Source organism: Neolamprologus multifasciatus, chromosome 13, assembly GCF_963576455.1.
Source record: "Neolamprologus multifasciatus chromosome 13, fNeoMul1.2, whole genome shotgun sequence".
Lineage (NCBI taxonomy): Eukaryota > Metazoa > Chordata > Actinopteri > Cichliformes > Cichlidae > Neolamprologus > Neolamprologus multifasciatus.
Window position 1 is genome coordinate 27,382,653 of NC_140451.1, and position 26,517 is coordinate 27,409,169.

The window sequence follows — 26,517 nt, forward strand, 5'->3', positions numbered from 1 at the left end:
ATTAAAGACCTCAATCCCCAGAGTAGTTCACGGCACAAAGGCAATAAGAGATTACCAGACAGTCTCTCGCTGATATGGTGCTAAAAAGTTAACAAGATTAGTCAGCAATCGGTTTTAATCTTTTTTGATTCATCAGGCATTATGTTAGTTTCTGAAGTCTGAACTTTGCCTCTTTTTCCCCCCGAAAATTCAATATGTGGTGGTTTTTGTGAGCAACTCGGTGCTATTATATTGCTTAATAACGAGATCTATACGTTTAGCTCTTATGAATAAATATTAAATAAGTAATATGATGATAATAAAGGCTGATTTACTGCGTTGAAGGGTGTTAACACTGGAATGTAGTTGGGGGGGTTTCTTTCTGTGAACTATCTGCACTGTGCCCAGTGAAGGATTTCATATGCGCACAAAGGTGACAATTGAGGTTTAAAATGAAGGATTCTCGAGAAATAAAGACGAGAGAGTGCGTTTGTCAAGAGACCCTTTGGCTTGCAGCCGTCGTGGGCCCTCCGTTAAAATGTAAACTACGTCACCGCTTCCGCCCCCTCCTCCTGCTATCCCTCCCCCTCTCCTCTCCCGCCTCCCTGCCCCGGCGTCGTTGGAGCTTCTCGGCCGCCTGCAATCCAACATGGAGTAGAGAGAGATGGGGCTCTAGCGGGGCCACCCCTCGGTAACAGCAGCGACGACGCGCTTTTTACGCACAACTGGAACCGGAGTCGTCGGTGAAAACATGCGCCTTAGGACTTAAAAACGGAGTGTGTGCCCTGTGCGCCCGTGTGTGTGTGAGAGAGAGAGTGCGTGCGAGTGTGAGTGAGTGAGTGTGTGTGTTTGGGCAGGGAGGGGGGTGTAATAGAAGACCGGAGCTGGATTAAGCTACAAAATTGTCCGTTCATGCTAGGTGATGGTGTGTTAAAGTTATAGTAAAGCGGGCATTCGCGATCCAGAAGAAAGAGGGTGGCTCCGGGGGTAAAAGAGGAAAATTTTAGGGGTAAAGAAGACGGAGGCGCAGCCAGTCGAAGGCAAGCAAAGAGCCGACACTCGCACAAAGGCGCAGGGGGGATTTATGCGGAATTGGAGACAGAATCGGAGGAGCCACGGTGAAAGAATGACAAGCGAAAAGTATGCAACCGCCGTGGTACATTACCTGAGGTGAAACGAGAAAATGATAGAAGAAACACACCCAAACGAGTAAGTACTGGGACTCAAAAGATTTCTCTATATGTTTACCGCTCTCTCTTTTCTGTCTTTTCCCCCTTGCTTCCCTCCGTGACTACAAGTTAGAGGTGATTGGAGCAACTTGATGGAATGTGCATTCTGTGCAGATCAGTTCATGGTGTATGCTTTTTATTAATATTATTTTTATTATTATTATTATTATTATTATTATTACGCTCAATTGGTTGGATTTGCTGTTTGATGCTGCTGTGAAGTAATGCATTGACAGTGCTGTCGAAGAGGGTTTTTAGGGCCCCCACCTCGGTGTAGACTCCAGGCTTGGGAAGGCAAGAGAGAAAGGAGAGGGGAGTGGGAGGAGGAGGAGGGGAATAAGCGTGGGTGGGTCGGAAACATTTTCTGAAAGGATCTGAAGCGAGAGAGCAGGCCCCTGTTGCAGCGTAACTTAGAAACTCCAGCACGCCCAGAAGTTACACCTTTTATAAATACACGCGCGGCGGCGAGCTCGCGAATCTTTTGTTTGTGCGTAGCTCGGAAGAAACAAACAAGCAAAAAAACCCACTGAGCGGCGATTGCAGGGGCATTTTCGCTTTGTTTTTTAGTCCCATCTGTGTGTTTGTCTCTAACCGAAGGGGAAGTCTCACAGGATGTGAGATATCCGATATGCCTCATCCGCCATCTCTTTCTCAATCGCCCTCATTTGCATAGCCTACCACGCTCCATTCATAAAAAATAGCGATCGTAAACGTCGACTCAGCCTTAAAAAAAGAAAAAGAAAGAAGAGAGACTGGTCCGTTTTTCCTAAACCGAAAACTGGCGAAGTTGTGTTTGACGTGCACACGCTAGGATCGTGCTTTTTCTTCTGCGAACTATAGCTTCTACAAAGCTGTTCACTGCCTAGGCCCACAGATACGTTCGTGTGCGAACCGATGGGCCTGTACTCAAGCGGTTAACGCGTAGAATTTGCTTAACAGCAGATTAATATGCATTGTACTACCTTTAGACTGTGTAGGCTGCAGAGCGCCAAAACAAATATAGATTATATAGCCTGTTCCTTTTTTTCAATCCTGCAGCCTTGTCAGGAAAAAAAACCCATATGTACAGACATACGAGCAGGCCTGCCAAACCATTTAATTTACTGGCTCCTGTTTGCATTTTTACAGCTCTGTTAGCCTAGCAGTATCGTCAGCGTCTGTCTCTGTCAGTCTACACGGGGCTGTGCTCGATGGGAATGCCTGCCTTGCAAATCTGTTGAGGGGGGTGGAAGGGCGAAGGGCACCGGAGGGGATGTTTGCGCTGCGGTGGCGTGACGCCGGCTCATTCATAAAAGCCTTCTAACCTTCAGCGCGTCCCCATTCATGCCTGCCGGCCGTACTCTGCTCTGCGAAGCCAGCGTCTGTGTGTCTGTTCCCGGTCCCAGGGTTTGAAAGAAGCAGGGACTGCGACCAAGCCTTTGTCTCTGCTTGTCATATGTTGCCAGACATACATTTGGGGTGGTGGTGGGGTGTTAGATGCAACCAAGAAATCAAAGCACGCTTTGCTGTCTTGCCTGTCTTCTGAAACTCTGCATTTCCTGTATTAACATCTCTGCTAACTGTATCTTTATGGCCTTGTTCTGAGTCATGTGTTTCTGATAAACAGCGTTCTCATGGTGTGATGGGAAAAAGCACTCAAAAGAACCGTGGCTGATTGACTATCAATTGGCAAAAGAGGCCTTTTTATGTTTTTATGATTCATTATTTTACACTAAAATGGGCAAAAAGATCAGTTAAAGTTCTTGCAGCCATTAAAACCGGCCTATATAAGCTTCTAAATGCAACAACAGTACATTTTTTTAGTGGCAAAGACTTTACAAAAGTGAAAATAGACTTCACTGCATGGCGAAAAAACTGCTCAGGATCGGTTAGGGGAACACTCAAAGAGCCACAGTATTGCACAATAAACATCAGGTGGTTTTAATGTATGAACCTTTGGCTGCCAGATTTTAATTTATCTTTTTGGTTTTATTTTATTTTTTCTTTTGGACTGAATTAGAATTAGACTGTCTGGAAACGTCTGACAGCTGCAGATTTGCCATGGCAGTCCATATGTTTGTATCTAAAAAGGAATATAGTCAAATAAAATCACCAGTAACAGGCCAAGGTTTTTTTTTAATCCACATCTTTCTCTGATTGTTTTTTTGTTGCAGTAATAACTTTATTCTGCATGGTACAAAATCTCCTTTTTTGTATTGTTTTTTAATGTGAACCACTCGGCCATGTGGCCTCATAAAGGTTTTTATTGTCCAGTTACTGGAAGGAAGTGATCGGCTGTTGTTATCTGCAACTTTGCGTGTTGTGGCTTTCTTATCAGAAATTACACCTTTTGTGGGATTACAGGTGTGTCAGGAAGTAAGACACACCTTTTTATGTCATGTTGTGCAGCAGTGTCACTGCTTCTTTTACAGCTTCAGTTTTATTGTGGGTCTTTAGCTTGTCTTTGTTGATCCATGCTATGGACATGGTCACATGCCCATGTGTCAGCCTACTATCAGCAGGCATTGTGTTTAGTAGCGCACACACATAGTTTTTGAGAGGATCTTTTGTTGACTGCATACCTTAAACTATAATGCCACTATCCTCTTTGGAGGATGTCCCTCTTTTGCACCGTCCTTCTGGGGACATTTATTACCTTTTATAGAAGTAGAAGCTCTCCCCTGCACCGAGAGTCACAACACGAGCCGAGGACGTATTGATCTAATGTGAGATGCTGCAGGGTCAGCATGTGCACAGTCAGTATTAGACAGGAGATGTCCAGTGACATTCAGAGAAGGTCAACGTAGCATCGAAATATAATCCCTGAATAAAAGCACTCATCAATTGACCAACCCAGGCGTTAGCAGGCCTGCACGTTCCCCCAGCAGGATTGTTCTGTTCCTCGCACATAATGCTTTTCTCCATTAGCAGCATTCGACATAACAGAGTATAATTAACCTGACAGGAGTTTTAGGGCAAAGCTCATCGCCAAAAAACAGAGTAGAGCTAAGGTTAAGATAAACCATAAGAGGTGTCCCCACTAGCACGTTTCATTAGTGCATGAACCGTAATTAGTCATGTTGGAGCTGCACTTTTGTAACAAGTGCACGTTATGTTAAAGAAATACTGCTTACACTGTTACACTGTTACAAAACCCATTTTGTTGGCTGTACATGTTACCTCAGCTGGCCTTGTCTCTTGTTTTGTAATTCAATAAACGAGAACACTCTCAGCTAGGTAGTTAGTGCAAGCCTTTTAAGAAAGCTCTAGCTTTAAAGTCCTGCTGTAAAGTTCAACATTTTAACACCTCGATTGACTCGCATTTCTAGTTAGTTTGCCCCGTGGCCTTTCAGGGAACTACAGGGCTGTTTTGGCATGTTTATTTGGGCTGTTTGTTTGTTTTTTTTATGGAAGTTGAAATGTAATGTATTTATTGAGGCCTTTGTCTTCTGTGTGTAAATTGACCTTGGGTTTCTCTAAAAACTATGATTGTTATTATTCATGGAAAGTTGTTAAAAGTAAAAAAAAATAAGTTGAAATTTTGAGTTGAGTATTTTCCAAATTTCAAGTGATTTCTGCCTGTAAGTTGACATTTTGAGACGCATAACTGAAAATTTTGACTTTTTATTTCCTTTTTTTAGTGTTGGAAACAGACTTTCATATTTTTACCCTCAGAGGTTGCCAATGAATTCTAACATGATGAACATAGTGAAAGGGTATATTTTACACAAAGTAGGATCTTTTTGTAACTTCAACCATAAAATGCTCCTAGTTCAGACTTAACTTTAATGTGTTTGTGCCATTCACCCTACCTGCCACCTAATATGAACTTTTTCTGCTCTTTTAAGTGGAAAAGCTCCCGTATGTCACTTCAGGAATGCTTGCAAGGGTTGTTTCACACTGTATCCGTCATTTACCAGTAAGATCACAAAACATCAAAAAGTTCTCCGAATGTGTTGCAGGATTTATTGCAGCGAGGGCAAAACTCAAACAGGAGACTTTGCCTCCATGTGTTGGGAATCACTTTGCATTGCCTTGCAAGGCTCTGTTTGTTTGTTTCTTTCATTTGGAAATTTTTCTGTTGGTATTTTAGCATGCTTGGACGCATTCTACTGTCAAACATGCATTGTAGATGGCTAACTGGTCTTCCATGTATACAGTGTTTTCATATACTGTAACAAGAGTACATAAATATAACAAAACAGTCTGGGAAGCATGCATAGACCGACCAACTCAGTGGTGGGAAAGAAACTCAGATGGGCTTGATTAGCAGCTTCTCTTTTATGCTATGTTAGAACAGCAGAAACACGATAATATCCTGAAATAAGAAATACTCTTTGTATTAACCAACCTGCAAGACAGATGCAGTACTTTGAGTATCGTTGTTAGTACAGCGGCAGTTTATTTAGGTTCATATCTGGGTAAATATCAAGTCCACATATGTGGATACACATAATTAACATAATAACTTCCTTTACAGACCTTTTGCATTTCTTCTTTCAGTCTGTACTCCCTCTGCACACACACATATGCACACATCATGTGGAACAGATCCCTTTTCACAGTGTTTCCTGTGTTTTACAGAGCAGCTCATCACTGGTTGCTATCCGGAGCCTTTATATAATGGCCCGAGCTGTTTATATCGAGAGACTAAACAATGGAGCCGGATTGTTTGTCTGTTTTTTTACTAATCTCTGCTCATCAGCTGACTAGATGACCAAGATTATAATAGCTCAAGTTTTCATTCACTCCACTCTGTGTTTTTCGCTTGTCACACCACATGTAGAACAATCCTTTGGGCTGGTTACTGAAAACACTCCTTCTCAGTGTGTGAACCCTGTGAACTTCCATTTCGTCAATAACCACTTTACGTTCGTGCTTAGTTTGGTTTGCTATTTCATTACCCTAATAATTTACTTAAATCAACACAAACAGTGCAGTTTGCATGCATGCAGTCTGTTATTTTGTAGATAAATAAAACTGTACTGTGGGTTTTCTGATATCCTGGCTGATTATTAATCTCAAACCTGTTGGCATTTATAATTTAGCTTTCCGTCTACCAGTGCTATATCTTCTTCTTGTATGATGGCTAAAATAATACAAGTGTGTTAGATAAAATGAGAGTGTACTTTGATTACTTTTTTACACTTACTGAGAACACGACCTAAGACTTTATTTTGCAAGTTTAAAGGGAATCTACTCTACTTTTCCTTAATGTTGCCCATGCAAATTAATCATGCTCAGTTTTTCAAATAATGAGATCATCGTATGTGCAAGCAATTGTGAAACTCTAGGTTTCAGACATTTTTTTCTGCCCTTGGCTACGTATTATGTCAAGTTAGTCATATGAGGCTGTGAGCACAAGAGCGCCACCCACTCACTCTTGAAATCTTTTGTTTGCGAGCGGCACCCAGTTAAAATCAAGTTGGCTAAAACGGGTAGTTTCAATAGATGGACTGAGGGGCTGTGCCAAAGTCCGGTATACGATAAATGAAGCGAAGCCCGGGAGCTAGTTCAGACTGGAAACTTGAGCTGCACTGCCTCATGCACGCAGCTTGAGTGTGCATGAAGCAGTGCAACCCACCTCTCTCTGCTTACATCATGCACCAAACACAACTACCCCAATGTGGTGGTCTATTTGAGTGGAAGTATTTCCCACTTCTCCTGCAGACATGTCGGTGCATTTCTGCCTGCTTTTTCAACCCCTCCACCACCCCAGCATCCACCTGTGGGATCCAGGGGGATGTTTACTCATCGCTCACTAATTTCCGTGTGTGTCATATCTGCAGGGAATGAGAAGCCTGGAGCCCAAGTTCAGGCTTTCTTATTCTGCTGCATTAAACCATTTCAAACACGAGTTTTCTGACTGATTGAGGATTGTATTGAAGTGTTACTCTAGTAGTAGAGTTACAATCAAATAAAAAGATTTAATTCAAAATCAGAACAATAGATCCTATTATTCACGTCATGTACAAAACAATCTCTTGTTTATTCACCTTTGCTGACCTTAGCTGAGCAAACTGGTTTTTAATTGTGAAATAAGTTCCACCACACTTTGTGAGATATTTCACATAGTTTCAAACCAGATGTTTCAGGATAAAATGAAAAGTATTCCTACACCCATGAAAAACAGAAATGCTAAGGTTGGTTAATCCCAAACAGCATCTTGAAACATTTCAGTCGCTCATGTGTACCTGTAAAAATAAGTATATTTAAACGAAGCCTAAAGAGAACAGATGTCCTGCTGTTTATTATGCAAATAACTTTCCGTTTCTTTAATGCCCTGGAGTAGCAACACGGGGAGACCAATCACAAGATAAACCATTGACATCTGACAGTTTAGATGTGAGCATCTACCTGATTAAAAGACCAAGGTTGGCACAGATGTAGATTACAGATGTAAAGACGATTAAAATAGTTTCCCCCTCCTTTCACCGATCACTTAACGGGTGGCCAAAGTGTCAGGTTTTAACGGAACCTAAGCGGATATCTGGTAAAGAGTCTTAAGTTGGTTTAGTCGCCTTTAAGAGGTTTAGAGGTTTAGAATCAGCTTTATTTCAGTAAAGTTCATGTTTAGATGGAGGTGCTGCTGCAGAGTCACCTTTGCACCAATGGCTTTCTCTTAGTGTGCAAACACAATGCTGGAAACACTGAATAGCTCAGCGCTCATGTTCTAACTGATCATTTGGAAATGGGATGTTTTCCTTTAACACTTCTCTGAATATTGTTGACCTCTCTGATGTCAGTTGACCCATTTGCACTCATTCACACTGGAAGCTCAAGTCTTGTGCTGCCCAAACATGTGACCGTTCCATATAACAACAGCTGATTGACAGAAAGCTGATCAAACTTCCCCCGAGGAGCCTCCGGTGTCAATAATTGTGAATGAACTCTCTTCACCCAACCCCCCAACCCCCACTCTATTGCCCTCTGAATGAAAGCCAGAACAGGAAAGAACAACATTGTAAGATAATTCCCCATACTGTTGAGCTCCATAAATCTATTTTCATATTTTTTTTACGCAGTGTGCTTTATAGCGTGCCTCTAATTAATGTACACGCTACTCGCCAATTGTAGCAAGCTGCCTTAAACCACACATGCCTTAGACTCAAGTTGTCTTACCAATGATTTTGATAGCAGCACACATTTTTGCCCACACATTTGATCAGTTTCTTCTCTCTATCAAAATACACACCACTCCACAGAAGCTGTTTGTCACACATCCTGGTTAGATTATTAAAACATGAAATAATGAATATGTTAAACATAACGAGGCTCTATATGCTCAACCTAGCATATAGCCGATAAGCAATGAACTTACTAGTTGTACGATGAAGGGAATATTCACATTTATTTTCCTCCAGTTATTCCATTCAATTAATATTATGTCATCTTTAGCAATTTTCGAGGTAATGAGTTCATCCAACTGTTATGTTGTGCTTATCTAAAACCAGGTTGCATCAGCAGCAGGTCAAGCAGGATATTCTAGATGTCCCCCTGCCCAAAAACATTGTTTAGTTCCTCCTGGAGGATCTTGAGATCTTGAGATCTGCTTGTAGTTCGAGTCTGCTCCCAGGTGGGTAGTTCCAGTAAGCGTAAGCTCTGAGCTCCTTACCCCGTCTGTAAGGCCCAGCATGTTGACTACTTGTATTTCCAACCTTCTCTTTCAGTCATTACTCAAATCTCAAGACTGTGGGTGTGTTCTGTCCTCACTACAACAGTCTGGTACAAAGCTCACATTACCGCTGACGCCCTGCCAATCTAACAGTCCACCTCATGCTCCACATATTACTTTTTGTTGCTATAGCTTCATGTCAGCATTTTCAGGTCTAACTGCCACACACATGACGTCCATGCTTGCACCTTTGCACAGAAATTATCATGCATATGAAGACTAGCTACACTGATAGCCTGCAACCTTATCACAAAATGAGAGAAAGCAGACAGAGGGGCATTGATGTTTTCTGGTTAGATTTTTTTTTTCTGCTTAGAACTTAGAGAGTCTACTTTTGTCTTTTTGTTTCATTGTGTGAATTTTTGTTGGTGAAAGAGTGCACAGTGGAAGTGAGGCTTGTGAGTTGAAGATAGGGGAGTTCAGGGTTGCCACCACAACCCTTGTGCCCTAAGCTCTACGTTCTTGTGAACCAGAACAGTTAGCTTAAATAATGCATCTAAATGACACAATGTTCACCTTTGTTCAGTTCAGTCATTTTTGCACATATAGGAACAACTCATATGTAGTGCATATGTTATGACTTAATAACATTTTACTGATCTCTAACCACTCTTGCAACTTCATTTCTGGTCACTCTGACGTAAACTAACACATATTCACACGTGTTTGGTCTGAACATGAGTGAAGGAACTCACAAGTTTCAAAGTTACAGTGATGTGAAACAGAAAACATCAAGTCCAAACATTTAAGAAATATTTAATCAGCTCTGCTCTACATGTGGCCTTACTCACAGCAGTTACTGAGGCGGAAGTGTGAAACACTGTAAGCATTCAGTACAATAAAGCAACCCTTATTCTGACGGACCTTTTTGTCACTTCCTGACACAGGGAGCATGTGTGTTGTGTTCAGATGTACATAGAGACGTGGGCGCGTGTATGTGTTCTGTTGATCAGGCAGAGGCGCAGCCGGCTATTCCTTATCAGAGGAAGTATAGCCACTGTTATCACACATGGTTGGGCTGCCCTCACTGGCCTTTTTTATCTGTCAAAGATGAGTTGGATTCCAGGCCTGATAACCAGTGCACTTCCGACCCCCTTTCACAGTTTTATTGCAATATTGTTACACACAGACGACGTCAAGTATTGTCGGGGTGTGGCTATCTGTGGAGCTTTAACAGTGTATAATCTAAACGAGTGTATTCAGTGTTTTTGTGGTTCAACAGCAAGTGTAAGCAAAATGGGGAATTAAAAGCAGTTGAGACATAAAGGCAAATAACAATGACAGTGCAATAAATAGTTTTCACTCAACAGGTGTGTACTCCACCCACATCACATTTCCTTATTATGATGAGTCGCTTATAAGGTGTGGAGCAGGCATAAAAATAAAAAGAACAGAATGATTACTGCAATGAACCACTTGAACCGGAGAGACTGTTCTTACAAGTTCATGTTACACTGAATTGTTTAGACTTTTAGAGTGGACATGAAGTTCTGGCTAATGCAACAAATGCGTGTTAATTTAAATGAAAAGAAGATGTTTCTGTAAGGATTCTGGTTTTCTGTTTGTTTGTTTACATCGTTTCGAAAGATTTGGCAGTAATATCTGAACCACGTGTACACAGCGTCATTGGATTGGGAGACATTTGCATTTTCATATCTTTATATTTACACTACTAACTGTTACGGAGCTTTATGCCAGCTGATTGCTTTGGTTTCCAGTAGCAACTTGACACCTGTTTTAGTTGTCATCACAGAAGGGGGAGACCAAAAACTTAGCTAAACTGAAAGTGAATCTGAACGAGTCAGTTTTGTGTTTACAGCTTGCTTCACTTGCCTTCAAGTGGAAAAAGATGAGCTGATGCAAATTTAACAAGTACCGAATTTGCAGTTAATAATGTACAATAATAAATTCTACTAACACCAGTAGGGAGTCCCTTTTGAAGCAGAAAAATATGCAAGTAGTTGTGCCTTCTGATAGCAGCTTGGGTGAGGCCAAAACTGTCCTGTGGTCTGGTACAGTCAAAATGTTAAGTGTTAATTTCTTTATGAAAATATTAGGCGTAAAATCTTTACCTCCAGGGTAAAGAGATGAGAGACCATGCTGCATGTTATCAGCACAGATTACAAATTCCAAGATATTGGTGTGGAGCTTGCATTAGGGTGCACTGCGTTGGTAATGAGCACATCTGTGAGAGCACCATTCATGCTGAAAGTCGACTTTGCCCAGGAAGTCCATTAATGCCAAACTACATTCAACAGCATGGCTCCATAGTTACAGTGCAAAGTACTGGCCTGTCTGGACTCCAAATTTATAAGCTATTTAAAACATTTAGTGGATTTTATTATACACTTAAAAAATGACAAAGACCCAAAACTCCTGAGCTTTTAACAGGCGAGAATGTTAGTTAAGTGTTCATAAATGAAGAAGTGATGTAACATTTTGGTAAAGAATTGGGAAACACAATCTTGTTTCTCTTCAGATTATATAAATCTCTCACATTTTACTAAAAACGATCTAAAAATCTTCACTTTTATCAATTTAATTATATTACATTAAATGTTTTATTTCTATTTTACACAACATCCCAGCTTTTTTGAAACAGAACTGTGCTCCAGCCTGGATTCTTTATTTCTATTAAGGTAATGGCTACCATGAGCTCAATGAACTTGTTGGTATGATTGCATGCCAAGCTGCTGAATCTGGCGCTGTGAGGTATTGTCAGGCTGCACTGCAAAGCAAACAAAAGCAATTGGCTGGCAACTGCAGTGCTGTTTTTCTTAAGAAATGGAAGCCAGACACACCTTGAACCTTTGACCTGACGTCTCATATTAAATTAGAAATGGATGTGATGCATGATTTCCTTATCAGCAGGTAGGTAAGCTCACCAAGTCTTAATTCTAAACCAAGTCATTTTCTGATGCAACAAACTGTACCCTTATCCCGCCCAAAGAGACTTTGAAAAGTGTTTGCAGTCTCAACTTAAAGCTTGAGATCACAAACCCACCAAATATTAGACAATCATATGTTAGAATGGTCCATCTCCAGTTAGAGATGCTGTGTACCGTATGTGAATTCCTCTTTAATTGGTGATTGTAAATAGTCTACAAACTATAGTACCGTAAGTTCTCAAGAGTCACAGCCTCAGCCGTATTTTACAGATGTCTGTAGACACTCACTGTTATTCCGCTCTCCTGGTAATTTGAACAAAAAAAGTTCACATTTGTTTTTTAAGGACACACAACGCACCATGTCCAGATATGTCATCCAAAAGGTTTTTCTGCACCACATTGTTGGTGCAAAAGTAACTTCATGCCTGTCAAACTGTGTTATATTGGGCAATTTTCATAGATTCAGCTAAAAAAAAAAAAAACAGGAGCAAATAATGTATTTTTGTGCAGGCTGCTAGTAACAAAAAGCTTAAATGTACATTTTAAAACTTGGTGCCTTGCTAAGCTTTCTATATGTGTAGAAACTAAATTATTCAACATTCATTCCTAGAGTTAGGTGCTTGAATGATTAACAAAAGAATATTCCTTTGAAAATGGTCAGGTATGAGTACTGCCGTGAAAATAAGAGAAAAAGCTGTGAATGTCCAAAGAAAGCCTTTGACTTTCAGGAAGCCTGGGGAACTATTGCTTAAGACCACTTTAAAAAATTTCATGGAACTCAGGCTCCTAAAGAAATGAAGGCTGGCACAAGACTTTTGCACGGTACTGTACCTTTTCTCAAAATGGGTGTTGCAATCCTTTTTCAGCATCAGTACCTCTTACAACATTTGTATGAACAGAATTAGATTCACAGTTCCCAAATGCATGTGTGTGTAAGAATGTGTGACCATTCCGAGTGTATTAAATTAGTGTGTAGCTACCAGTTGTGGTTGTCTGTGTGTCCCCGCCACAGATTATAGGGCCTGTCGGCAGACGGGGCTCTAAACATGGGTCACAAGACAGCCCAAAATGTGACAAGTTCATCTCAGAGAGCTGATAGCTGGTATCGTGTGTCTTAAAGCACACGTGCTTATATAGCACAGAATTTAGTGTTATTTCTGTATGTGGGTGGCCTGGATGTGTGGTTCTGTATGGAAATATGTCATACATGTGTTTGAGTCATGTTGAACCACTGTGGTACTTTCATATAAAAGCAGAGCGGGGATTTTTTTTAAAAACATTTTTCAGTTTAAGAGCAGAAATTACGTCAATGAACCGAAATAGCTTAGTCGCTCCTAAACAGGGGTGCAAATGCTCCAGGGTTACTTCTCTAGTAGCCAGTGGTTAAATGGGTAAAAATGACCTCAAGTACCGGTGGTGAAAAAAAACAGATATTATGATGTAATTATAAAATTGAGTGCACCTGAATAGGTTAGAAATATTAACTAAAAATAATGGGTAAGCAGTAGATACCTTGTACTCAGATAATTATAGATAAATGTTTAAAACAGATAAGCAATTGAAAAGCAATTTAATTGGAAAAAAATACATATATATTTTTGTCTCATGAGCAGTGGTTGTCAGGTGGTTCTGCTCTGCATCCTTAGTTGTTTTCCTTTTGCAGACACATTTGACACTACAAACATACCATAATCTGCTTGTTAACTGTATTGTATCGTCAACCATATAGATGTAAAACTATATTACCGCCTGTCTGACCTTTGAAATTAATCTTGTCTTGATTAATAGTAAGCTTCTTTTCTTAAATTAGTACACCACCATTTCTATTTTTAGATTTCATTTTTATTTCCTTTGTTGCTACTTAATTTTTCCACACAGTAAAGTAGAGCTCAAATAATCATTTTTACCTACGCCTGTTGTGGCTTGACATAGCAGATGAATAATATCTGCCTACAGAGTGCTATAGCTGGCTATTGCTATAGCCAGAAACAACACATGTGCATCTGTCTACTTTCTAACCACATACCTAATTAGTATTGCAGTGGGGCTGGATCATATCCCAGCTGACAGAAAGAGGCCATACATACTGGACAGATCGCCAGTCCATCACAGGGCCAATAACAACACTAAATCTTTTAATGCTTCACACTGAGTAATATTTCTTGCTAAGTAGATTTTGGGTAGTGTCTTTGAGTAACTTTAAATTTCTGAATGGAAACAAAAGCTCAGGAGTTGTGGGTGAATCTCTGGTTGCTTTTCTGTTTGTGCAGTTTGACTGCTGTCACCCAGTCAGTCTGTCATTCACTCAATTTTATGAATGTGGGTGGGAGCCGGTGAACCAGTTTTGCCACCTGTGTGTGTAGGTGTGTGTGTGTGTGTGTGCATTGAGTCCTTAGTACTGTTAGCTAATTATATAACAACGCTTCTCTCATTCACTCCCACTCATCCTCCCTCCCTCACTTCATCACTCTCTTTTTATGTTTGTCGTTATCTCTTCATGCTTCTCCCCCACACGCGTACACAAACACACATGTACGCACACGCAGCACAGCATCAATAGTTCATACATGGGTACATGCATGTGGATTGCAACCATGTCCATTGTGTACACGTACAGTGGTGACTGTCATGCACATAAGAATACCGTGTATTTTACTATCAGCCTCCGGTGTATTGTCTCCGGTTTCAGTTTTTGTCATCTGCTTTGTACTTCTTATAGAATAAACTGTATTATCTGTCAGCTTGTATAACTTGTGGCTCCAATCCAATGTTGTCTCATCTAAATGGTGCAGACGACTCCATTTCCGATTTAGGCACAAAAAAAGACAGAACATGGATAACGTGGGACTTCTAACTAGGCTGCAGCCATTTTGTACAAGTAATTAGTCAATTGTTTTTTTTTTAATTCCCTTTTATTAACAAGAATTAAAAAAAAATTGCAGAAAATGCAATTTCAAGACTTATTTTATTACCACTAATTGCTGCAGTTTGCATGCAAGATGCTGACGTGTCTGCAAAAACTCGCCAACAGTACAGTAAAAAAAAAAAATCCTGTATTTTAAGTGAGCACACAATATATGTGCCTAGTGGATTTATCACTCAGGCAGTTGAGAGCAATTTTTCAGTATACACTATTTCTAAAATTTCCCTTTGTTAAAAAAGGAATTCAGTTTACAGTCATACTAACGCCCTGCCACATGTACATGGGTATTTTAGAAAACATGCTGTTTTTTTTCTTCTATGCATTTTAAGTCACTGAAAACTGAACGTTTGAAAAATTCCTTCCACAGTTAAGACTTTCCAGATGTCTCCAACGTCAGAAATGTGCACGTTCATTCCCATTTTTCAGGTCAGACTGTGGGCTGCATTACTGTTTGTAGGCTTCTAAATACACAACATTTCTACAGGGTTAGGGTTCTATTACCACCTGTTGCTTTAGCATGCTTTTCACAGCACTTGGCATCATTTTCTTAGTATTCACATGTGTCCAGAAGTATTTCTCAAAAACAAAAGAGGAATATCTACATTTTATGAGTGGCTCTAACCTTCACGGAAGAGGAAAGGCAATTTGTGAATGAACATCAAATAATGAACCTAAATTTTCTGTTGTTTGATGACTTGCAAAAACTTCACATGCACTCAAATCTCCCCACTGTTGTAATTTTATTTTAATTTATAGTGATGGTAGAGAAATAAAGTGATATGACATGTAATATGAAAATAGGGAAGTTCTTATTGTTTACAACCACTAAAGCGACAAGATAAGGGATGTTTTCACTAATAATCACAGGGTTACTCCAGGAAATATGGAGCAGAAGTGATGAGGTTAGTGAGGAGATGATGGGCTGAAACAGCATTTTATTAAATACGTGGAATGTTTTATGTTAAAATGGCAGCAGTTTAACTTTTAAACAAGTTTTAAAACAACATAGCACCATATTAAATTTACATTAAACTTTGGAGTTGTTTGTGTGTGTGCATTCGACTGACAACACCTCCTACTCGAGCACAGCGAGGACCAGGCAAAGTCGTGACTTGCAACGCCCTCAAACAGTCTGCCAGGGTGTGATTCCTGCTCTAGAATAAACTCTTAATGCACATTGTGAAAATTGACAATGCTTTTCTTAAGTTTCACAAGATGGGATAAGATGTTATTTTCTTATCCAAAGAGTTATTGTGTCGCGTGGAAAATATTACTGTTATTTTTCGGTTTGCAATCATGTGAATTTTGCTTTGACCTTGCGTTATCTTGTATTCATACATTTCTTTGGTTTTCCTGTGGAAGGAAATGGTTGTCATTCGACATGTTGCCACATTTCAAGCAAACCGGACTGCACTGCAGCAAAACCAGAATCTGATGAAGAGATTAGATAGATTTGTTTTAAATGTTTCAGTGTTAAATTTAGTCGTTTGTGTAGTTATCTGATTATTCGCAAAGTCTGCCTCCTTCAGAAGGGGCGAATTTTCTTTCCAACGGGTTTTTTGCTTTCAGTATGCGCTGTCCACCTGCATGGAAATGACATAAAACGCCTATAAATTTTACTGATGCTATTTTAGAAACAGTTACGCTTCACAATATATTAGCGTACACGCTAATTTGCTTAGCTCAGTTTGACTGTGGACAAACTAATTTTAGGCTTGTATTGTTAAATACAGAATAGTTTGCTGGCTTCGGCTTTGATATGATTAAGGTTCCTCTATGACTGCAGCTACAAAAAGTCTTTAAACAGCAGTGAAGGTTTTGAGGGGGTTTCCCAGTAACCTAAAGCATTAAGTTGTGTAACTTTATAGCTGCGGAGAATTTTTTTCTGCCACAAAATTCTCCAAAATCACACTACTCACATAATGGATGATGCTTTTATTTTAAAGCATGTTTTAAGTTTAATGAGCATAATACAAGGGTTAAAAATGATTAGATCCTGAGCTTATCATCTATTGGAATCATCACTCTACTGTCTGGTATAATATAAACACATTTACGTTGCCGTTATCTTTGTGCTAATATCTTCTCTCTTCCTTTCTGTGCAGTGACAGCTACATCGTACGTGTAAAAGCGGTGGTGATGACGCGGGACGACTCGAGCGGTGGGTGGCTGAATCAGGACGGGGGAGCTCTGAGCAGGGTAGGGGTGTGCCGCCTGCTGCCGACAGAGTTGGCACCCGTGTTGGGCTCCGCCAGCTCCCAGTTCTTCATCCGTGGCGAACGAATGCGGGACAAACAGGTAAAATACACAAACACATACATACATGAATGTGAGCAACAACGTGTCTGTTAAAGATCAGAAATGGATCCATGTTGTAAATGGTTGGTGCGTGTCGTATCAACAGGTGATCCTGGATTGCCCGCTGAGGAAGGATCTAGTGTACACCATAGCGACGCCCACGTTTCACCATTGGAAGGTGGAAGACAGAAGGTGCGGCCTATCCTTCCAGAGTCCAGCTGATGCCAGAGCTTTCGACAGGGGAGTTCGAAAGGCAATCGACGACCTGGCTGAAGGTAAACTGTGCTGCAGGATAACTATTCAAATGTTTTGACAAGACAGAGAGAGACCTGTCCTAGCACCTATAAAGCTTCCAGAGCTAAAATATGCTCAGTCTCTAATTAAACACACCCAAACCGAAGCTGAAAAGCTTTATTGTCAAGAAATCAACGTCAGTAAACAGTCTCCTGTTGGGTTAAGGGGCTCATTTGCTAGTTTCAAGTCTTACTGTATAAAACATGACATTTGTTTTATAGATGATGGTACCTATCTGGGAAAGATAAAGCAAGATATGCTTAGTGGGCATACGGTCTTTGTAGACTTCACTGCTTTGTTTTCTCGAGGTCTGGTTTCAGAAACAGAAGACAGCAAATGCTCGTCTCAAGTCTTTATAACAAACCTTACTAGGTCATGGGTGATGGGTGGCTAAGTCCATCTTTTATATACAGTCTACAGCTGTGGTCAGAAGTTTAGATACACTTATCATGTCGGCTTTTAAAGTCATTAAAGATGTATGCTGTATGTATGCTAATCATTGGAAAAAGGACAGTTCAAAGAAATCATCAAAGCCGAAAATTACCGTCACATTCATGTACATAATTGGTGTATGTAACCATCTGACCACAGCTGTACGTGTGCCCACCATAGTCCACTAAAGGCAGACTTCTTGTTTCAATCCCATGCTCCTCCTGAACTTTAAAAGCTGCAGCAGCTTGCTTCTATTTCTGCAGGAATTCCACGTTCTAGTTATGACTAAACCATTGTTTGCGTCTTTCCGACTACATAAAGAAAAGGAAACCACACTACTTAATGAATAAGACACTCACTAGCTGGTTCAAGGTTTGAAGTTTTAAAGCATAACACAATCCACCGGTATAACCAGTTAGTCTTGGCAAGGACATGAATGAAGGTTGAGTATGTGGAGGAACGTGTACCTGAAAGTAAAGTTTGTTTTTTGTCAAGTTAAAAAATTTTTGGTAAGGGACAGGATGAGAAAGTCAGGAGCTATTTGATTGCCATGACGTTATCAAAGGACGTCAAAAGATTCTTTGTTGTATGTAAAAATTAAACAACCTGAAATAAAGTTTATTCCCTTCTCCTGTCTGTAGGCTCCACGACCTCCTCTACGGCACTCCAGAATGAGGGGGAGCTGGGTGACGATGACGTCTTTACTGTAAGCACTTTATTTTGCATTAATAACTATGATGGTCACAACGTTTGACTCACAGCAGGCGGCATTACTAAGTTTCAGTTTGTTGTGGACACAGTGGACTGAATGTGTGGTTGTATGCGTAAAGATTTTGCAACAAAATGCGGCTAGCTTACCTAACATGGGCTTCAGGATCACACGGATAATATCATCTACACAATGTCAGGTCTTCACAGCACCATAATCGCTGGTCATACATAATAAAAGTCTCTGTGATGTCTGTATACAACTCTCAGCTTTAGTCTCCACCACAGAAAAGAAGAAGCCAACACCTAGTGGCTCTAGTCACCGCTACAATTGAACCGCTAGATCCAAAAGATCATCAAAATTATTCATCCCAGTTCACAGCGTCATCCATGTCGAGCATTGTGCTCTGTAGGCTCTCTGCTGGCAAAGTACACATCAACTCTGAATGGAAAGATCCAAATCAAATGCTTAAGGCCTGATCTCTGGTAAAATGTTCATGCAAATCTCGTATCCGTTTGAGTCATCCTGCTAACACAAACAAACTAAACCGACACCCTGGCAGTGATAAAAATCACGCAGTAAAAGGCTCTAAATAAAAACAACTGGCCGTAGACTCAGCCAGCTGCTCTGTACTACAGATTAGACAGAGTTGGAGCTTTTCAGACATCAAACCACTGCAAAACCTTTTTTAATGTTGTGTGTGAGAACTTCACTGCTCTGAAAATTAATCTCTCACTACCATCATGAGGTAAACAGAAGTAGTGTGCCTCAGTGGTCTGTGTGGTATTACTCAAAGGCAAAAGCTGAGCCAGGTTTTTGTCAACACAGCATCATTTCTCACAATGTCATCTGGAAAGGAACACATTCCTGGATTACTTTGTACACACTGTGTTTACCTAACTATCAGTGCAACAAAACAGAAAATAATTGCTGCTGTGATAACTTTCTAGAGCTATAAAACGCTGTTGTGAACATTAGAAGCTGTTGCACAGTGCTGTGCCGTTCATCAGGGGTTAAAACGCTGAAACTGGACTTCCTGGATCACATTTCATGTCTATCCAGTACTTTAAACAACACGCCAGCACAGCTACAAGCCTTGTTTTAATGCAGGTCGGATGTTAGTCTGAATGGCTTTTTAGGTGTAGACCTCCATGTGTGTTACCTTGACTGCACTAGTCCTATCTTAGAAGTTCCACTCTTCATAACTGGAGAAGGAGGCCGCAGAATTAGGATCTGGTGTGGAGCGCACACTGATCAAATTTATTTCATCCATCATTCAAAAATTAGGTCTGCTCAGGGGTTCACCGAGTATTCGCTGCGGGTCATCTATACCTGCCACAGTACAGGAAATGTAGGCACACACACACACACACACCCTCCTGTAATCTGACACAAGGGCCAGCAGGCAGGGTCACAAGGTCACTTCCTGTGTCCCAAAAACTCCCACTCTCCTGGTGACCCCACCCCCCTCCCCCACCCGCGCCATCCCTCTCCCATTTGAAACAGAGAAACACTACCAAACTAGCAGTTAGCAGCTGTTTCCCAGCTTAGCGCAGGGCCGGTGATTTACGAGAGGAAGTGCCTCGTGGTTCATCTTTGACTCGAGCTGTCTGTACGGGCCAAGACTAATAGGTGCTGTGCTGGGAGCACACAGCCACCACAGAGATGCATACAAACACTTGAAGAGTGGGGGGGACTACAGCACTGTCGGAGGGCGGAGCAATCCCCTGAAATGGAGCAGCGGGTTTTCGCTAACAGAGAGGCTAAAAGTGCAACAAATCCACGGCAATTCATGGGTATTGTTCCATAAAATTGACCTTTTTTTTCTCCACAAATGAAGACCCAGAAAGCCCACATCCATTTCAGTTAAATCCCCACTGACTTATAAAACAAAACAGTATGATAGCCTCGATTTTTCCATTTCCCTTGCGGCCTAATATAAACTATTTTTTAGCACAAGGCTCACCCTGTTTGGTGCATGAGTCGTGCTAGCAACCAACAAAGCCTGCCTGAGGAAATATTATGCATTGCCTCATGTCTGCTTTTAAAACTTGTGCTGAAAAATGCCACAAGATTACAGCAAACAGCCAGCAGACCTACACATAGCATGCGACTGCATAAGAGGAAATACTAGGACACTGTCTGTATTTGTGATCTAAAAAAACGTAGTGGAATTAAAAACAAAAATAGGCTACGTGTCGGGTCTGATTCTGAATCTTATGCTTGTGCCAGATATTAAAAAAATAAAAGTTAAGGGGAATATTTCCCCACAGACATTCAGAAAGTCAGTCGAGTGTTGTCAGGATCCAACTGGACTCATGAATGAAACCAGGGGGAAATAATTACTGCCTCGATTTGTGTCCTTCCTGCCCATTATTAGGGTTTAGGGTTAGTTAAAAAGTTGCTCCTCTTCTAATTAAACGTTGCAAAGTGTCATGACTGTAAAATCACAGGTGGAACATGAGGGGTTTAGTGCTGCTTGTGTTCTTCTTCTGTGCTAATGACCTTTCCTAAAGTTAGCAGCGGCGGCGGTGGCAGTTAGTGAGGCAGGCGGTCGTAGACAGAGGGAAATGCTGGAGCAAATTTACAGCCTTTGGAGGGATGGGGGAGGATGGTTGGATGGGCTTGGGGGATAGGATGGACATACTTCCCTAAATGATTCCTCGTTCGCCAAACCTAAACTTAACCTAACCCTTCCTCTGTCCCTCCCTTCAGCACATCTCCCCTCTCTGTCTCTATTTTGGCTCATTCACAACAGGGGGAGTGAAAGCTATAGAAGCAATTCTGGGCTCATCCCAGGAGAGCGAGACAGGCCCGTTGAAGGATGAATCCTCCCGAGCTTTGAGTCGGGGCATGTTTTGTGTCAGAAAATAACTTGAAATGCCCTCTGTCCAGCCTTGGACCAGAATATATAGAGAGAGAGGATGTCCAGAAATACAAACTCTCCCCCTCAACTCCTCCCTTTGTCTCCCTGTCCTCTTGTGCAGTCTGAGCTTGCAGCTGAAAGTCTGGTCTGTGTTTTGAATTAGATGCAGCCATGGAGGCCAGAGTCAGACTGGTTTTCAACCATATCAACTCCTCCCCCAATAATGGCTTCGCCAGGGGGCGGAGCCCAAAGCTGAGGCAGCATGTTATGTTATTTTTGGCAGGCTGCTCTGAGGGCTTTGTAAGAAAGCTAAGGGGAAATTCTCAGCATGGCAGTATCCATGTGGGGAGTAGGATATAATGGGGATAGCTTCAGCAAGACAGACAGACACACACACACACACACACAAATATCAGATCTGGGTCATATAGTTCTGCAGAATAGTTTGCAGCATTGGATTTAGGCTTATTGGAGTGCCAAATATTTATATTTTTTTTGGCGGTGGCGGTGGGCGGAGAATAGCTTAGGAATAGTTTTAGAAATTCTAAATGATGTAAGTAGCTTCCAAATAAAAGTGGAATTTGCAAATCCTTAAAACCTCGCATTTCATTTGAAAACAAACTATCAGGTGTTGGTACAGAAGTCCATTAACATATTTCCCAAAGTACAGGATGAGACATCTTTCCCGGATTACTTGCTGTAGTTTTGAAAGCATAATAATGTCACAACATCACAGGTCCTGAGATCTGATAACAAGCTGATCAGGCTGTCCCCTCTTAGCCCGGAGGATATGGCGTCCAAATGAGCTACTCCTACTCTGCATCCTCCAAAATCCCAGTATGTGCAAAATGCCTTTGCACAGGATGGTTTTAAATCACCTCCCTGATGTTACCTGAAGTGTTCCTGAGCCCGTGAAGTGTTTTTCACTTCAGACCCAAAGATCACAGCCGATTATTTTTGGTCTTGACCTTGTTTCTTTCATTTAGAGATTTCTCTGATATTCAGTGTTAATGATGATGAAATGCAGAACTTCTGTTATTGAATGAGATGTGAACTTCTCTTTATCTTGCCTTCTAGAAGTTCATTCGCCAATCATGCCTTGATTGGCGTTTGTTCGTGTGGTTTCTTTTTGTGTTTGTTTTCTGTGATTTGTTTGTAAGCAATTCAGAGATTTTAATATATTGAATTGCACAATTAGCTGTATTATGTAAGGACAGCATGCTAACAGCTGGAGTGGTAACCATAGAGTTTTACATGTTAGAAATATTATCTTAGCATGTTAGTGTAAGCATGTAAGCTCAAAAGCATGACCATTGCCTATACACATAATGTCGCCTCCAACGGTAGCAATTTTGGGTTCATTGCTTTGCTCAAGGACACTTTATTATATCTCCAAAATGACAAAAGTAGTTGCCATTAATAGAAAATTCCTTGCATCTACAGCCACCCCTCTCTAAGGCAGATCTAGCTTTTTGTATATCTGTCCAGTAATAGTTGAAAAGAAGTTGGATAGTTTGAATTTTAAAAAAAATCTAATCTAATTTGTGAAATAACATTTCTGGGAAAACATGTTGGAAATCTCACAGCTGTTGCAGATAGCTAAGAGAAGATGGTCAAGAAAAAGTAAGACATGCAAAAATCGTTCTTGCCATTGACTTCTTGTGACCAGTCTTCCCCAAAGCAAGACAAAATGCAGAGGATACATTTCAAGCACAACTTCTCAAACAGAAACACCTGCACCCTTTGCCCCGCGGCTAAACACATCTACAATACATGCACTCATATTACAATGCTGATATGATTAGACAAAAGGAGTCCTTGCCTATCAGCCGGTGGCTAACAGAGGCTGACCCCCATTGTGCATGTCTGAAATCGGCAGCGGTCTGACTGTCTTGTGTCTGGCCAGTGTTTGAGTTGGACTGGAGCCCTGATAGACTTTAGCGGAAAGGAGACGGGATACTGTTCACATGTGCACACACACGCGTGGAGAGGTGGAAAAGGGAGAAGGAAAGGTGGAATGTGGAGAAAGTGCGATTGAGGAAAGGAGCACAGGTTGACTGGGGAGAAGGAGATGATGTGTAGAGGCTTAAAAGGTGAGCATGTGGATATGGTGTGTGTACAGTTTTTCTGCAGACTTTAAAAAACATTTTAAAGGATGCTTCTGTTTCCACTTTTTTGGATTCAGGAATATTTTGTATCAGTCACTTGATCTTACTTCATGAATGCTTAGGTTTCTTGTTTTTAGCCATTTTTTAAAAAATGTTGATTTAACTGATTCACTTTTACTTTTATTGTCAAATACCCAGTTCATATGAATATACAAGACAATATATTCATACTGAGTCAGATAAGAGTTTTTGCTGTGAAAATATGTTAAAAAAATAAATAAAATCAAAGTGGTTAATTCAATTGTGATTTTAGGTGTGATGGTTACTGCAATGTTTTCATGAGTGATTCTTTGTGGCAGATGTTGTTAGTAAAAGCTGAACTCGCATATAGCAGTCCAAAAGTGGATTGGAAAACAGAGCTCACACTTCCTGTTTTTCCAATCAGTGCTGCATGGAGGCTTCCTGTTTTTGTTTGTCCAATCAGGGTGTCCTCTCTGGCTATTTGTCTGACGTGTGCAATCAGAAATCAGCTTTTCAGCCTGCATCCTGTGTTTGTTTGTCACCTCAGAATACCACAGACAGCTCATCCAACTCCTCCCAGAAACTGGAGACCTCTCTGCAGCCGCTCGAGTCCTCGCCCCTTCCCCAGAGACACAAGTGCCCGCTGGGATTTCGCCACGATCCCTATCGGCTCTCAGACCACTACTACTTGGACCAGGTGAGACAAACACAGCTAAGCTGTATCCATACATATTTTATACATATATATTTTATGAGTGAATTGCTGCCAGCGTTGCTTATGTATTATACTCTCTCTGTTGTTTAGCCATTGTCTCGGATTCCCCGCCATGTCACCTTCGAGGACGAGGAAATCGTCCGCATCAACCCTCGGGAGCGCAGCTGGGAGCGGCCCGCCGAGCGTCATCGTGGACGCCACTCAGATCGCTCCTGGCTCACCGGCTACGAGGACTACCGCCACACAACAGTGCGTGACAAATTCATCAACATGGACGACCCTGAGCCCAATGTCCACTTTGACAAGACAGAGGCGCAGAAGCACGACTACACGTACCCGCTGGCACCGGCCCTGTCGCCCTCAGACTCCGATCCCTCCCTTGGACCCTTAAACAGTAAGGGCCAAAACGTCTCGTATCGCCAGCAGTTCCCGTCTGTGGTGTCCAGTCAGCCTCGCTCCCTACTCCCGAGCTCCTCTTCATCCACCAACGGTGGGAAGGGGCGGAAGGATGACAGATTGGAGCGTGCTCAGTGTGAGCACTGCGGTGAGGCTTTTTACCTCTCCAGCAACCGGAGAGGTAGGTGCCAGGATGCTCCAGACCCGGTGCGCACGTGCATCCGACGGGTCAGCTGCATGTGGCTGGCAGACACCATGCTCTACCACTGCATGTCTGACCCAGAGGGGGACTACTCAGACCCCTGCTCCTGTGACGGGGGCGAGGGTGGCGGGGGAGGCTGTCTGGGCACGCGCTGGTTAGCCCTGTTCGGTTTGTCTTTGGTGGCGCCCTGCCTCTGCCTCTACCCACCTCTCCACGCTTGCCACCGGGTAGGGCTTGCATGCGGCTGCTGCGGAGGTCGACACAAGGCCCTGAGCTGAGCGGCCGTGCTTGGAAACCTCAGAGGGACACGACTCAAACCTAAACCCAACGCAAGGACAGGGAAAGGGAAGGATGGGGAAACGAACAGAAGGGACAAGTGGTCACGGCTGCTTACTCTCTTGCCTTGTTTTCTCTGGGTTTCTCTACAAATTCCAGACACTGAAATAAGCCAAAAAAGAAAAAAAACTGCTGGTGCATTTTCTGAACGGCCTGGGAAGATAAGCTCCCCCTTACGGCAGACAGTTCTCTCAGCTCTCCACGTGGCCATTCGCTCTGTTTCTAGTGAGAGAGCACTCTTTTTCAGGGGGCCTTTTTTTTTTTTTTTTTTTTTTTTATAGCTGACCTATATGTCATGTATCACATATGCAGGTACTTTATATTGTTATATTTGTACACTGACTCGGCGTCAAAGAACTTGAATTGTTTCTTTGTCCTGTTTTTCATTCTCTCCTTTGATGTACGCGTGGCCATTTTGTTTATACTCTATTCCAATATCAGGCCCGCTCAGCTCAACTCCAGCAACACGAGACATCAAACACTACATCTCTTTGCGCATGTGTGTTAGTGTGTGCGCGCGCGCGTGTGTGTGCGTTGATGGTATATGTGCATGCTCGTGCGCCTAGGCCTTTTGTTGTCTGTACTGCAGCTTATAGTAAAGCTCGTGTATATAGTCTACATAGCTCTCCACCATCAACGTCTTCTTTGTTCACCGAGGCAAACGTGGTACTCATCTTAATCTTCGTCTAATATCCCAAAGATTCAAGCTTTCATCCTATTTATTTTTCTCTCTTAAATTGATCCACCATCAAAAGGGTGCTGGGCTATGATTCATTCACTGAATGAGACGGTGCCTCGAGTCACGCTAGCATCCGCCCCCTGCTCCTTTCAAACATTATTTCAAACAGTGCCTAAAATCGCCTGAACCGGGAACCCACTGAGTCTTATTCCAGTCAGATTTTGGCTCATTTTTACTTACAGTGCACTTGGAGTAGTGTGATTTCTTTTTTCTTGTTCTTTGCAGAACCTTAGCCAGCGGTCCGTGTTACATCGAGGACTGAAAAATCAATCCGATACCGTTTAAATTGGTGCCCATATGCCTTAAAATGTGGAGTCTCACTCGTCTCTTTTAAGATGTCTGCTATAGCGAAAAGTGTGAGCTTGGTTATGGCTCAATCAAGCCTCACCACATGCTCTTTGAAACTCCATTTAAGCTATTTTTGTAATAAAAAAAAAAAAGAAACTCTTTTTAAAAAAGAGCATGTAAACGATGGATTTTAGTTTGCCAGCGAAGTACAATCACCTCTCCCCCGCCTGTCATTTATGTGCAAAAGCAAAGGCCAAAACTCGTACAACTCTATTGAAAACATCCAAAATCACTCCCCCCAAAAAAATGAATGAAGGTAAAACATTAATGCTGACTTTTTAAAACATGGGACTTGTGGGTTTTTGGGTTTGTGTTTTTTCCACTATGTATGCCAGTTCAGCAATGTGACGAGTCTGATTTCTAAAATTGTAAAGAAAAGT

The 26,517-nt window shown here is 41.6% G+C and overlaps 1 protein-coding gene across 1 annotated transcript; it reads left to right on the forward strand.

The window, feature by feature from the left end:
- Positions 1 to 565: 565 nt before the first annotated feature.
- Positions 566 to 26,374, forward strand: LOC146505704 (sprouty-related, EVH1 domain-containing protein 2-like). Its single transcript, XM_085182595.1, has 6 exons — positions 566 to 1,188; positions 16,779 to 16,971; positions 17,078 to 17,246; positions 18,339 to 18,403; positions 23,949 to 24,098; positions 24,207 to 26,374. The coding sequence occupies exons 1-6, from the start codon at positions 1,163 to 1,165 to the stop codon at positions 24,990 to 24,992; spliced, it is 1,389 nt and encodes a 462-aa protein (XP_085038721.1). The 5' UTR covers positions 566 to 1,162; the 3' UTR covers positions 24,993 to 26,374.
- The last annotated feature ends 143 nt before the right edge of the window (positions 26,375 to 26,517 follow it).